Source organism: Osmerus mordax, chromosome 25 (genome assembly GCF_038355195.1).
Source record: "Osmerus mordax isolate fOsmMor3 chromosome 25, fOsmMor3.pri, whole genome shotgun sequence".
Taxonomy (NCBI): domain Eukaryota; kingdom Metazoa; phylum Chordata; class Actinopteri; order Osmeriformes; family Osmeridae; genus Osmerus; species Osmerus mordax.
Genome location: NC_090074.1, coordinates 4,202,655 through 4,216,310, shown reverse-complemented (window position 1 = coordinate 4,216,310; position 13,656 = coordinate 4,202,655). Strand labels below are relative to the sequence as shown.

General features: G+C 47.9%; 1 protein-coding gene across 6 annotated transcripts; it reads right to left on the bottom strand.

The window, feature by feature from the left end:
- Nucleotides 1–5,932: 5,932 nt before the first annotated feature.
- Nucleotides 5,933–12,668, bottom strand: cchcr1 (coiled-coil alpha-helical rod protein 1). 6 transcript variants are annotated; one of them, XM_067228875.1, is made up of 19 exons: nucleotides 12,529–12,668; nucleotides 12,036–12,315; nucleotides 11,760–11,930; nucleotides 11,403–11,520; nucleotides 10,961–11,155; nucleotides 10,660–10,823; nucleotides 10,332–10,446; nucleotides 10,096–10,206; nucleotides 9,828–9,971; nucleotides 9,548–9,658; nucleotides 9,065–9,171; nucleotides 8,772–8,884; nucleotides 8,464–8,539; nucleotides 8,104–8,228; nucleotides 7,823–8,011; nucleotides 7,255–7,344; nucleotides 6,854–7,044; nucleotides 6,493–6,643; nucleotides 5,933–6,366 (listed from the first exon to the last, which is right to left on the bottom strand). In XM_067228875.1, exons 1-19 carry the CDS (start codon nucleotides 12,593–12,595, stop codon nucleotides 6,245–6,247), a joined length of 2,640 nt encoding a protein of 879 aa, XP_067084976.1. In that variant the 5' UTR covers nucleotides 12,596–12,668; the 3' UTR covers nucleotides 5,933–6,244. The 6 variants fall into 6 exon arrangements, with proteins under 6 accessions (XP_067084976.1, XP_067084978.1, XP_067084977.1 ...); XM_067228877.1 differs by having other exon boundaries at nucleotides 6,893–7,044; XM_067228876.1 differs by having other exon boundaries at nucleotides 11,760–11,924.
- Between the last annotated feature and the right edge of the window lie 988 nt (nucleotides 12,669–13,656).

Here is a 13,656-nt window from a genome sequence, read left to right as displayed (position 1 = left end):
TTGCATGAGAAGCAAACAGGTTTTTCTGGTGCTGAATGTAGAGCAGGAAGGTCAGAGGATGGGAGGAGCACAGAGATGAAAGCGAGCGTCGGAGACACCTTCATCCTAGCACTCTGCCTCTCTGGCAAATTAGTTTGACTCTGTAGTCAATAGGTTTGCTCCACTAAAGTGGCCTGAACTGAAAAGAAAATAACATTATCGCTGGCCTTGATGAAGGCTTTCATTTTCTCTCCCTCTTGGCTGAAAAAAGCAGCCCACCAGGTTATTGCTGACAGTTCAATAACTTATTGACAAAATATGTTTCCCTTTTGCCATTTATCTTCTCGCCAGCGACATCCAGACTTCAGATGTAGCCTAATAGCCTCTGGCTGATGACCTAATACAGAGGCATCATCCTGTATTCCACAGCCTGGACACAAAGAAAGATACATGTAGGTTACTAATACTCACACGAGATTCACACGAGACAGAGACTGGAAGTGGGGTTGTCAAAAACACCTCATTGGTTAGGGAGGCCTATGGAGGATTAGAATCTCAAACATTCAAATCCAGCCTTCACAAAACCTGTGTTTGTGTGTATGATACAAAAAGGTGGAGTGCGCTGCTCAGAGGAGCACGATCTGTTTTAATAATTCAACGGAATACAAAAGAGAGCCTTCGTCTTGAGAAGCTGCCGTCCACTGTTTGGACAAGCACGTTGGGAATGTGAGCCGACCGCCGTGTTGAATGCAGATACTGCTGCGTTTACAGCGGGAGCGAAAACAACGTGGCAGAATGCCAAGCGTGTATCTCCGCAGCAGCCAACGAGACTTAAGGTGAAGGAAAACATACATTACGCCTCCTCCAAGTTATTAACTGCATTACTCCTTGTCCTTGATTGTGGTTTGTAAGGTTACTCCTGAAACCTGAGAGTGTGAAGGATGACACCCAGGAGTTTTTTAATTGAGCGACTTCCAAAGGAATCTGCCCTCGGGCCATGCTATCATAGCACAACATCATAAGCTTAATGTTCTGAAAAACAACACTGCAAACTGACAGGAGGGTAGGTCACGTCCTATCCCAGCAAAGCCCCAGTGCTGCGATGTTTTAATATCATTGTTATTATGGAGTTTTAGCAGCTGTTAAGAAGGTAGGCCATGATTTCCACTGGTGCTGAAATAAAGACCTGAGGCAGAACCTGCTGTCCTTTCCACCTGGCTGGGACATGAATGCTTAGGAAGCCAGCTACTATTTTGATCATCCATCTTAGGTAAGCTGGTGAAATGGTAACATTTCATAATTTCCCTTTCTTGATTCTTTGGTATTGCAATAGTACCGTACTGTGCAATACCAGATGATTTGGGCAGTTTCTGGTGCGTTTGTCAGATCAGCAAACTACAACTATGATTTAAACGAATTTGCATACAACAGAATGGAATATAGTACAGTAATAGAGCAAAGTAGACCATTACAATTGAAAAAACAAACATCAGGCTATGTTAACGTTATGTTTTATGAAAACACAACATAAAAGGCATCATGAGATTGTACTGATCCCTGAAGTTTCGAGGCCAAGGCAGAATGCATCTTCATTCCAATAATGTGTCCAACAGCAGGCAGCTCAAGGCCAAGTCAATGTTGTCCTTTAGAGATGTGCTCGAGCGATCTTTTGACAAGGCGCTCATCACTTCAAGGCTGTTTACGCCGAACATTTTCTAGCTGAAGGTGATAGAATGACCTTGGAGGGTCAAACAGACATCTCGTTGGCAGGCAGCACTGATTATTTTTACCATCTCTTTGTATTTTGGGGAATAGTGACATTTGGAATACATTTGGGGTAACAGAAAAGACCAACAAAAGTTCAATTTTTCATTCTCATATTGAGACTGCCACAATTATTTCCTTGTGGCCTACTTTTGGTTTATTTATCCTACGGACCAGTTTGAAAACATGTCATCACTGTGTTATAAAAAAGATTGCACCCAGTTTCAAAATGCCAAAATGTTTATTGACATTAACCATCCAACGTCTGTTACACAGTGGGTGTGTTTCATTAGAAATGGAAGGGAAGCCCTGTAATTGAGAAGGCCTCTTCCTATACCATGGTGTTAACATTCAGTAGCTTATGGTGCAACAGCACAGACGAATATTAACGGTAATTTGACTTTAACATCCCTGTGTCTTCAGCTACAGAATATCCCACAGGCAGAATATCAGTGCTTAGAGAGCGAAACAAATTACCCTGGCAATTTTAATTAGCAATGTTCTGCTTTCTCAAACATTCCTTCGTCTTCCTCTCTGCGAGATACACACAGTGTCCGCCGGAAAAAAACCTTTAAAAGGTGCAAATGTGAACGAGATATGTTGTAAGCAGACTGTTTCCAGTTAGCGGTGAATCTATGGACAGTTAATGAGGTCATTTTGGATTGGTTGAGATTTCAGATAAAGCTCGTCTTATGCTCTGTTAAACTATACTGGTCTGAAATTGTTACATGAGCTTCAATTGAACTTGAATTGATTATCCGCAGTTGACAAATTGTGCATACTAACCACTTATTATCATCTCATTTAGCCTTCCTCTCTTTGTCTTCCTCCTCTAGTTTGGCTCAGTATTCGTGTTGTAGTGTCAATAGAGCAGGAAATGCATGTTAATTGCTGCTTGGCTTTTATGATCTTTACTCTGTGTCAAACCAGACACTCAATCAGGGGCGCAAGGGGCACAATCATATTTCCACACAACCTTGAGGTCAATGGGATTTGACTGGTAAAAAGACTGACACCACAGAAAGACCCGGAGCATCTATCTCCAGTACTTCCACACCACTGTAGTCTGAAGTTCTCTCGCATGTAAAAGTCGCTGTTCAGTTCCAAGGGAAGACAGTTCAGTACACTGCAATGCCCCAAGGTGATGCCCTAGACTTCCTGTGTCTATAAATAGGGGGTACTTGGCTGGCTTCTCTCACACAGCCCCTCTCTGCATGCTGTCGAACCCCTCCAGCAGGGCCTGCCACCACGTCAGGGCCCAGCCGTCGACCGGGGTTCCAGTCCAGAGGGCTGCTGGTAACTTCTGGGTTCTGACGTACTGGATCACATCAACTTCATCCGCGGCTCCACGCTAGCTCCGTCTTCCAGGTCAAGCTCCGAGGTCTTTCGTCCAAAAACACAGGCCGACAAACCGCACAGAAGGAAGGGTCTAGGTTTACCCGTGCTGCATATTGTCGTTTCCGAACCGAGCACAGATTTGTTCATCTCGGATGGTTGGATTGCGATGGTTTATTTAAGTGGCAGTCTCGAGACAGCTGGATGTTTTTGATATCAAATCACACGTCATCATTCTTTTTACCAGAACACATAAGAGCAGCCATTTGAGACATGCCTATTCCCCAGGGCTCATCTCCCTCTATGAGAGAAACTGCAGACAGCTGCAGGCAGGAAGGCAGGAAGGCAGGCATAAAGAAAGAAAGGTAAGGCAGGCAGTCAGACAGAAAGGCAGGCAGGCAGTCAGACAGAAAGGCAGGCAGGCAAGGGAGGAAGGTGACTTGGCTGAGGGTATCGTATCTTCCTGCTGGTCTGAATCTTATTTTACATATCATTAATTCTGAATTGCTAATAAAAAGGGCTAGGAGCTTATTGATAGGTTTTCAACCTCACTTAATTCATGTCTTGCAATACTCGATTAAATTATTCATAAGTCATCACTGTGCCGCTCTGCTATTGTGCCACTGTAGCCGTGCCGCTGAAGCAACTGAAATGCAAAGATGTATGTTCAGCAGGTATGTTTTCGACTCTGCCATCCATAAAATGCACCAGCCGAGTTATGAATAGAGCAACAGTGGGTTGCTCCTCCCGCATGATGTTCTTCATCACAGGCTTGTTATCACTGTGCTGACACAAAGATTGCACCCTCGGCTATTTGCAGAGAAACATGTAGATCGAGCGGATTTAAGTGCTGGTGGGCGAGACACAGCATAAGTGCGACACGTTGCTGCCGTTCCTCACCGGGTGATGTAGCTCGAGTTTGGGAGAACAGGACATCTAGCTCAATAAAATCATGGACTGCCACAGGAAGTCATTTGGTGTTAGTGTGGACATGGGTGATTGGAGTTGATGTAAAAAAAAATATAATTAAGAGAATAATTCAGATTTGCTTTCACAGCAAAATTGAACACATTCAAAGAACAAATGCTGTGGGTAATTAGTTAGTTTGCTGTCGACTGAAAGTGCATCAGACCTGAAAGTGATCTGAAAAATGAAATACTTACGTAATGAAACAAGCAAAGCACAATGAAAGACTTACATGACATCATTTGCAGCATGAGCCATCTTTATTTGACAACAATGCCATCTGCTGTTACAATATGTCCACACAAAAAAGAAGAGAATATTGTAGATGATTCACAAGTGAGTCTGCCATGATATTCAACATTCAACAAAAACAATTAAACTGAGTCGGGCAATGCTTTCCATGGCAGATAATAGATGTCTTAAATCAGAGCAGTAATGACATGCAAGCATGTCAATGACATCACATGTAATTCATCACGTAAAACAATGGCAGCCTTTAACATCCGAGAAGGCTGCCATGAAGTGAGTCTCTGTGTGTGTAAGTGTGTGGGTGTGAGTCTCTGTGTGTGTAAGTGTGTGTGTGGGTGTGTGTAAGTGTGTGGGTTTCTGTGTGTGGGTGTGAGTCTGTGTGTGTGTAAGTGTGTGGGTGTGAGTCTGTGTGTGTGTAAGTGTGTGGGTGTGAGTCTCTGTGTGTGTAAGTGTGTGGGTTTCTGTGTGTGGGTGTGAGTTTCTGTGTGTGTGTTGGGGGGGGGTCGGCATAAAGGGTCCGTGCCAAACATTGCCTCCGAGCTGGGGTCTGATGAGGACGTAGGGACAGATAAAAACACCATTCATCAGACAGACCTGCCACAGAACAGCCCTCTGGGAAACAAATCACCCTTCCCAGCATGCTCTGCTTTAACTTGCACAGCTAGCACATCTGCACATTACCTCCCTCCTGGCCAAAGACGCGCTCAGTAATTACCTACCAGCAAACAATGTTCAGTTCATGGCAACATTGATCACACCTTCTGATTTACTGTCCACACGGCTGTTTTCTGGAGAGCTTGCTTATCTTTCTCAGCATGCAGGTGTTTCATTGTAGAAATACTTCCACTTTGATTGGAGTGAATTGCATCCCTGAGAATTGGGCATGCCTGGTGCGTAAGACACGGGGAAGCTTGATTGTGAATCCTCAGGTTATTTTCAAGCAGGGAAAATCTGAAATTCCAACAACGCCTCTTTCTAGGGTCGAGTTTATTTCTACATATTGACAATCTTGTGATCCAGCCTGTACCTTTGTACTCGTTAAGGTGTCAATTTCCTATTATTACCCGATTCATATTTGTTAATTCATGTCATTCTTGTACTGTAAGGTAACCATGATAATCATCAAAACAAATATCTGCATCATGCCATACAACTAAATAGAGACGTGTCTGTGATCGGAAATCAAATGAAAGCCCTCGTTTGACGTCAAGATGCGAAGGCAATTTATTACACGTGATGAAACCACACCAAAAAAAAACCCCCACCGAATATTGTGGTGCCACACAATCGACCGGCGGGTTCACATACGTAACCATTAGCGAGGCTTACGGGACTGTCGGCAGAGGTCCATCTTCGCTTGGGCGTTACAACTCGGGAGCACTTAGAGACATAACTCATCCGGTTACTCAGCCTCCTCTACCGGTGCTCTGTTTGGAACGAGGCTATCCATTCTGTTGATTTTGCTGTCATGCCGCTCCTTGCTGGGAGGCCCGAGGAAGGAGGCCATTGACTTATTGATTAGCCTCTGAGAGTGCTGGCTACACGCCTACCTGCAATGAACTCCTCCCGGTTGGACTGTTTTGGTAAATAAGGAGGGGGGGGGGGGGGAGGGGGGGGGGGGGGAGGGGGGGGAGTGGACTCGACGGTATATATACGGTCCTTCTTAACAAGACACTCGAGAAACTCAATTAAAAGAAGGAAAGAAATGCATTTCATGCTGGCAATTACAATCAGAGAGCTGGCATGAAAGCCTTGTTCTGCAGCTGTTGTCTGCAAAGGCACAGCTGACAGGCCCTGACTAATTCAGACGCATTAGCAAACCTTAGAAAACGCTTTTAAAAAGGGGAACATCAATCAGCATTTTGTTAATAGTACGCGTTCAGTCCTCGATGGCTCGATCCTGAAGGAGCGCGCCCGGCTCCAGGTCGGCGTGCCGTTTGGCCGCGCGGAATCAGGCGTCTCCGACCGCCTTCCCGCCGTCGCCCTGCCCCTCTTCCTCGGCAGAGTCCTCGGAGCTCTCCGCCAGGGAGGAGCTGAGAGCCTGGAGGTCCCCCAGCATGCTCAGCAGAGACTCTGGCAGGAAACACCGAAAACACAGGGCAGCCTCAGCTAGCGTCTCTGCCCTGGTGGTGCCTCGTCAAGCAACCCTACCAGGCCGCGGTACGTGTAGACGGGTGTGGTGGTGAGGAGGCGGGATACCTTTGGGGGGCGGCTCGTCTTTGCCTCCCAGACCGGAGTGAGCGATTGTCCCCGGGGGGCTCTCCGGCTCCCCCGGGGCGGTGGAGGTCTGCAGGGCTCTGCTGCGGGCTCTTTTATACTCGCTCAGCAGGCCTCGTTCACGCACCGTGGCCTGGGGACAAGTACCATTTATTACATTTATTGATTTCAATGATATTAATATCTTCCGAGGGGGGGACTATTTCCCCAAGATTTGTACCTTGTGTATGAATAGAGACAGTTGGAGAGAGACAGGAAAGCGGGGAGAGAGTGTGGGGAAGACATGCAGAAAAATGCCCAGGCCGGAATCGAACCAGGTAACCCCAAAGTTAGAACTGCTCACCGACAGCAAGCTTACGACCCCCCGTCGGGCCCTCTTTACCAGTAGCAGGTTTTTGTCCTTGTCCTTTTCTCGCAGTCGTTTCTGCAACTCGCGGATTTCCCTGTCGCTGTGCTCCTCCTGAAGACGCCGGGCCCCTCTCTCCTGCTCCCGCTCTCTCTCCGCGTGTCTCTCCACCTGGCGCAGAGCCACAACTGCAAGAGGAGAGACCACACCCCCAGGTCAGCTGTCCGGAACATTCCGGAACTGGCGCTTTCGGAAAAATGACATGCGTCAAACCCCTTGAACCCTCCCAACCCCATAACTCGATTAGAAGACGTTTTGCCTCCGGAATTCTTTTTCTATCCTACCTTGGCCCTGTCCCACTTGCCCGCTGCGTGGGGGTCGCGTGTCGAGTCCCCTACCTGCTTTGCTGTGCTCCCTCCTGGCCGCGTTCAGCTGGGTCTCCATGTCCCTCAGCTGCCGGGCGCAGCGCTCCTCCACGTCAGACAGCGCTGGAGGGGGACGGCGGGAGGGGGGCAAACATAAGTCAATAAGTCGAACTTTCATTCTCCTCACGTGGGGGGCGACTGGGCGTGCGGCAGCAGTAACAGTTTGCGGGTTCTCCGACATCATGGGAGGTGCAGCCCAGGTGTCATTCCCTGACTGAAACACTGAATATGTAATGGGAAGTGAAAGCTACTCGAAAGCCACACGTTGACTGGAGAGTCCAGCTGTGTGTGGCCAGAACCAGGCAGGCCTGAACTCGCTCTGTTTGAGAGTCCACGGGTGTATCGCTGGATTAGTACGTCGCATATGCCTGGCACATACTACCCTCACGCTCAAATTCTGCTCAGCCCAAGGGACTACAAATCCATGCAGCGCAGTGCATACATCCTACAGTAGAGGTTCAATTCCCACACGGTGCCGATGTGATTGATTTCATTGAATTCGTTTATTTTTGAAGTTCGACTAACTCGTAGAGGCCCTCACCTCGATCGCTCTCCTGTCGCTGGCCGAGCAGCTGGCCGCTGATCTGCTCCAGACGCAGGCTGCCCTCCTCCAGCTGTTTGTGGGCCTCCAGCAGCCTCCTCTGGGCCTCGTCCCGCCCTGCCGCCGCCTCCTGGACCTCCGTCCTGCCCTGCTCCACGGCCACGCTCAGCTGACTCACCTGGGCCCCGACTGCACGCAGCAACCAACAACAACAAAAGACACACGAATCGCTGGATACGGTTCGGGGGGTTGGGATCTCCGGAACGGACGCGGGAACTCACACCGCTCGTGGAGGTCGGCGAGGGCGTTCTGGACGAGGTCCGGGGTCCTCCTCAGCTCCTGCGCCAGCTTGTCTCTCTCCTCGCACACCAGGGCCAGCTCTGCCCGCAGGTCTCCGAGACGGCTCCTGCGAGGCGGAGACAAAGGGAGAGGGCGTCCTGCTGAGGGGGTTCTGGTGACAGAGCTGGAGATGAAGAGAGAGAGAGAGATGGAGAGAGACAGAGAGAGAGAGAGAGAGATGGAGAGACAGAGAGAGACAGAGAGAGAGATGGAGAGAGAGAGATGGAGAGAGAGAGAGAGAGAGAGACCACGCGAGAGAGCGAGCGCTGTCTCCTGTCTGACCGGAGGGATGGTGGTCGTACCCTTCGGAGACGACGTCGGCCGGCTTGGGAGGCTGCTGGTGGATCCTCCGTAGGGCCTCCCTCCTCATCATCAGCCCTGTAACACAACAGTGTGTGTGTGTGAGAGAGAGAGAGAGAGAGAGAGAGAGAGAGAGAGAGAGAGAGAGAGAGAGAGAGAGAGAGAGAGAGAGAGAGAGAGAGAGAGAGAGATAGAGTGTGTGTGAGTGAGAGAGAGAGGGTGTGTGTGAAGGCAAACTGAGCATAGTGATCCAAAACGCCATCGGCTCCAACTATTCATCTAAAACGAAATGATTGTTTGACCATAGTACCTTGAATTGTGTCCACCTTTCGCTTGGCAAAGGTGAGTCTCTGGCTGTGACTGTTGAGGCGTGACTGGGCGCTCTCTAGCTCAGCGATCTTGGCCTCGAATGCCAGGCTGAATCTGTGGAAAGGCGAACCGGTGCTTGAAACAAACATTAACCAGACTTCCCATTCAGATAGCCGTAAGGAGGATATTTTCAACCTACTTCAACCCATAACTCTCTGAAATTCAGCTGTAATGGGGTTTGGAATTACGCTATTACAGGGGAACAGCAGCCGTATCTGATGAGTGTTCACTGACCTCTGGACTGCCTCTGTCATGGTGTTCAGTCCCATTCCCGCCTCTTGACGACAAGTCTTCAGCTCTGCGTTCTCCGTCTGGGTACTGGCTAAATCCTGCTCAACAACCTGGTGACAAATTCCCAAATAGCGCCTCTGTTAGCGATTGTAAACATGATGACCTTTGACTTAATATCCTTTTCAAATGCCAATCTGGATGCAATCTCATGGCAGCCTCAGGGTCTCCTTAACCCCTTTGCGAATCTTGAACTAATCCCATTATCATCCATAATCACTCAATTACCGAACACCTCACTGGGAATTTGTGTCAGTTTAAATGCTAAGTAAACAGGCAAAACAGCGCCCCCCGCAGTCCCGAAACCGCAAAGGGCACGGGCACCTCAAAACGCCATCAACAACAAAAGAATGTTGCGCTTTGACAAAATGGAGGAGGGAGCCCATCCTCCGAGCTCCAGGTTCTTGGAGGTTCTGGGAGCAGACTGACCTGCCTGGCCACCCTCTCCAGGTGCAGCTCGGCGGCCCGGTCTTGCAGGGCGTGCTGGAACACACCGGCCTGGCGCTTCTCCTCCTTGACCTGCCGCTCCAGGGACGACATCTGGGTCCAAACAGGACAAAACGGGTGAGTCTCCGAAAACGAAAAAGGAATCGCTTTTTTTCGAGCGATGCCAGCATCCTGACTGCACTTTTGCACCCGTATGTCATGGAATATCATTCTAAAAACATAACAATGGATTTACCGCTCATAATGCAATTCAACGACATACCGCTGAGTGAAGTTTCTCCTTTTCTCCTCTCGTTTCCAAGTCCTTCAAGCGGAGCTGGACCAACAAGGTGAAGACTTTCTCCCTCCAGCAACGTAGCACCCTGGCTCCTTTAGAAGAGCCCTTAAGTAGCGTCTCTGAGCCGGCCTGTGGACACACAACAACCCACCTCAAGACTATATCGCTCGATATCAAATCACCGTCTGTTTGTGTCCATGGAGCCGAAACAACGTTGTGTTAGGAGGTTTACGTTTCTCCCTCCTTCGCTCACCTTCTCCATCATCTCCTCCTCTTGCAGAGCCAATATGTCGTTCACAGAGTTGAGTCTAACAGTCAATAGTTCTGTGGTCACCTGTAGAGCCTCCTTCTCTCTTTGCAGCCTCTACAAAACGCCAGAGATTTGAAAAAGACAGAACAATTAAAGTAGTAATACACTATCAATCTCCTAAAGACTGCTATCAGGGTGGTTAAGCAAAATCTTGGGCCATAAGTATCACAACTTCTCACCTTAATTGTTTCTGTCAATTTATCCTCCTCTCCTTTCTCAGGGGAAAGTTCCCCAATGTAATTTCTCAGACTCTGCAGTGTAGCCGACTGGGTCTCAAAATCCTTTCCTATTTGGCTGTAACAGAAAACCAGTCCATCACTGAAAGTGTGCTTTGTACATACTGTAAGACCCTATAAATCAAATTTAGATGTAATAGATTTCCAAAGCGCTCTTTGAGGTTTAGTTTCCCACTCAATAGCAGCAGATTTTTTATTCGTGATCGTTCGGGTGCACTTCACTTTCAATCCCTTCTTCTTTTCAATGCACTCCCTTCATCAAACTGGGCACCTGAGTTGCTCGTTCAACCCGTCTCTTTCTGCAAACACGTCCAGTAGACTGCTCTTCTGCTGAGTCACTTCCTGGGTCAGGACACACAGTCTGGCCTGCAGTTCAGAGTTGGTTTGTCTCACCAAAGCCATCTCTGTACTATGGGTCGAAGTCAACTGCTGCAACTGTTGAAAACAGACACACAAGGAGATACGTCTACTATAATCTCCCATACCATATCTCATTGATGATTTGTGAACTTCCGGGTTTTTCTGTGGAACCCGAAACACAGCCGGGGCTGAAGAGAGCGACCAGCCCTCACCTCTGTTTCCTGTCTCCTCTGTAACTCCTCCAGTTGCCGTCTCAGTTTCGAAGCGTGCTCCTTGGCCTCCGCCCCGGCCTTTAGGTGGGCGGCCTCGACCTCTGCGGTCAGCCTCTGAGCCTCCAACCTGCTCCGCTCCACCTCCCTGTTCAGCCTCTCCACCTCCTCCCCTGACTCCCTCTCCAATCTCCCCAGCTGCCCGCCGCCAAAAGCGGGCAGTGTCAGCGCGAGGTCAAGAGGGGGAAAAAAAGAATTAGCCGGTACCTAGAGGCAGTGATTTGATTCATCTTAAGCTTGTCTTGCCTGGTTGCTTTAACTTTCGAGTAATGAGGAGCTACGCTACAGGCTAGCGTTAATATTCATTGGCCCATTAATACTTTGATGGCTGACGGGAAGGCAGAAATCGATAGACTGCCACATTTGACGCCACACAGCTGTTTACCTGAGCGCTGACCCTCTCCTTTTCTTCCCTCTTCAGATTGAGCTCCACACTAATGATGCCAAGTTCAGCCTTGGTCTTACATAACTCCTCACGCGCTGCCTCCATTTCGAGACTCTGCCTGCCAATGCAGAGGGGGAACAAAACGCGCAGCGCCAAACATTGAGAACCATTTGGAAGACCCACGGGGAACTCAGCCGTTCCTGATCTCAGAGGATTGGAAAACATTGCAGTCAACAGGAAATGTCCACCAACTTCCGTGATTGTGGAACGCTCAGAACTAAGTAGGCTACCTGGAAGAAGAAAAAATGTGTGTCATTTTCGGATTAGCTACGAACATGTATACCACATGCAGCATACCTGTTTAGGTAGCTTTCCTTATCTCGCATCTCTTCCCTCTGCCTCCCTGCTGCCTCTTTCAGAGCCTCCACCTGCCCCCTGAGTCTCTCTGACTCAGCCCTCAGCCTCTCCATGTCCAGTCTCCACTCTGTCTCCCATCTCGACGTGTCACCCCTCTCCCCGGACCTGTGACTTGTGACGGACACAACAGCACGTCAGGGGGGCACATCTACGCACATTTGGCTGGTGAGTGAAGAGCGAATAGACAGGTCAGAAATTCGAGACGAACACAGCCACCTTGTTCTGGAGTCTGCACAACCACCCGTAGCATGCCCCCTTCTTGATCCATCTCCCTGTAGCATCATGATCCTCTGGTTTTCCTTGCGCAATTCGAGGATTTCCTGTTTGGCCTGGTTGATGGCAAGCCATGGATCCATTGTTTTTGTTGTTGGGGCAGGATTTACCCACGTAAGCGGTGTTGTCCCTAGTCCCCTTATGGCACCTGGCACCGTGATGGAGGTAGACTGAGAGCTTGCTGTGAAATGGGATGGGGTCATCAAGTCCTTGTGGTCAGCCACTGGGTAACAATATAAAGGCACAGGTTAGCTAGTTATCCTGCAAATGTTATCACTTCAACAAGTAGACATCTGTCACATGACTGTGTTAAGTAAGTAAGCCACAAATCTATGGGGGCAGTTAGCTCGCTAGCATTTTAGCTCGTTAGCACCATAGATTAGCACTAATATTAGCTTGCTAGCCAAGTAAATTATATCGTTTAAAGTTTACTTACTTGTAGCGGTTGACGCCACAAAATCACAAGGAGCATTGAGCTTTTCATCTGCTTTGGGTCTCTCCATTGTACTTTATGCTGCAGTTAAAGTGACAGCAAATCTAGCAGTGGGTGAAACCTCGTAGAAGCGCCATGATTTCAAACACAGAGTTGTGTTCATGGTAACGATACGCTTCCTGTTTGCATTGCTGGTCCTGTCTGTGTTTCTGTTGATGAGCCACCAGAGGGCGTCTACATGAAAAAACTGCAATTTAAGTGCGTTCTGTTACTACCCAGAGCTGTGGTGCATTTAAATACAGTAGAATACATGTATAATGTAGCGTGCACTATGAATCCACAGAAAATATTAAGGGTGCACCTTTTGTTTTTAATTGTTCTGTGTGTTTTATATTGAATCAGATCAATTGATTCGTTTGTAGTATTGTAACTGTCCACCAGATGTTGCTGGTATTCAAATTATCAATAGCACAAACCCGTGAGCGTGTTTGGGCGGTTTATGGCTGAAAATAACGAGATGATGGATAGGCTATAGAACTCATGATAACCTTATGCAGGGTTTCAATGCCTTGCCTTTCCTCAAGTTAAACTTTTAAGTTTATTAAGCAAGTACAATAAATCGAAATGATTGTTACACATTTGGATTTTGCCTGTTAGATCATTTGAATAAATGAACCAACATTCAAGCATCAATGGGCATACAAGCATGGAATTCTAATCACACGTGCACAATTTGCATTTCAATTTGTACAATGAGTCACTCTCTATTACTCAAAACTCGAATGCCCTCAAGTACTGCTGCTTCTAGTGTTTTGTTTTGTTCTAAAGAAATTTCATTTGATGATAAATGGATTTAATACAAAGAAATACACAGTATTTTGACATAACTCCAGGCCAATCATAGATTACTATGAGTTTGATAAATGCTGGCGCTTAGCCCATAGTTAAAAAGGTTCAGAAATGTATATTCGAGGCTATGTAAAGTAGCGGTCCATAGGTAGTAAGCGATAGTGAAACCGGAGAGAAACCTAAAGACCACAGTGAGCGAGCTAAATCAGCTTCATTTTACTTATTTTCTGCCTGTTTTTCAGATCACGCGTATCCCACGGTTGCCTAGAAACGCGCTCGGCA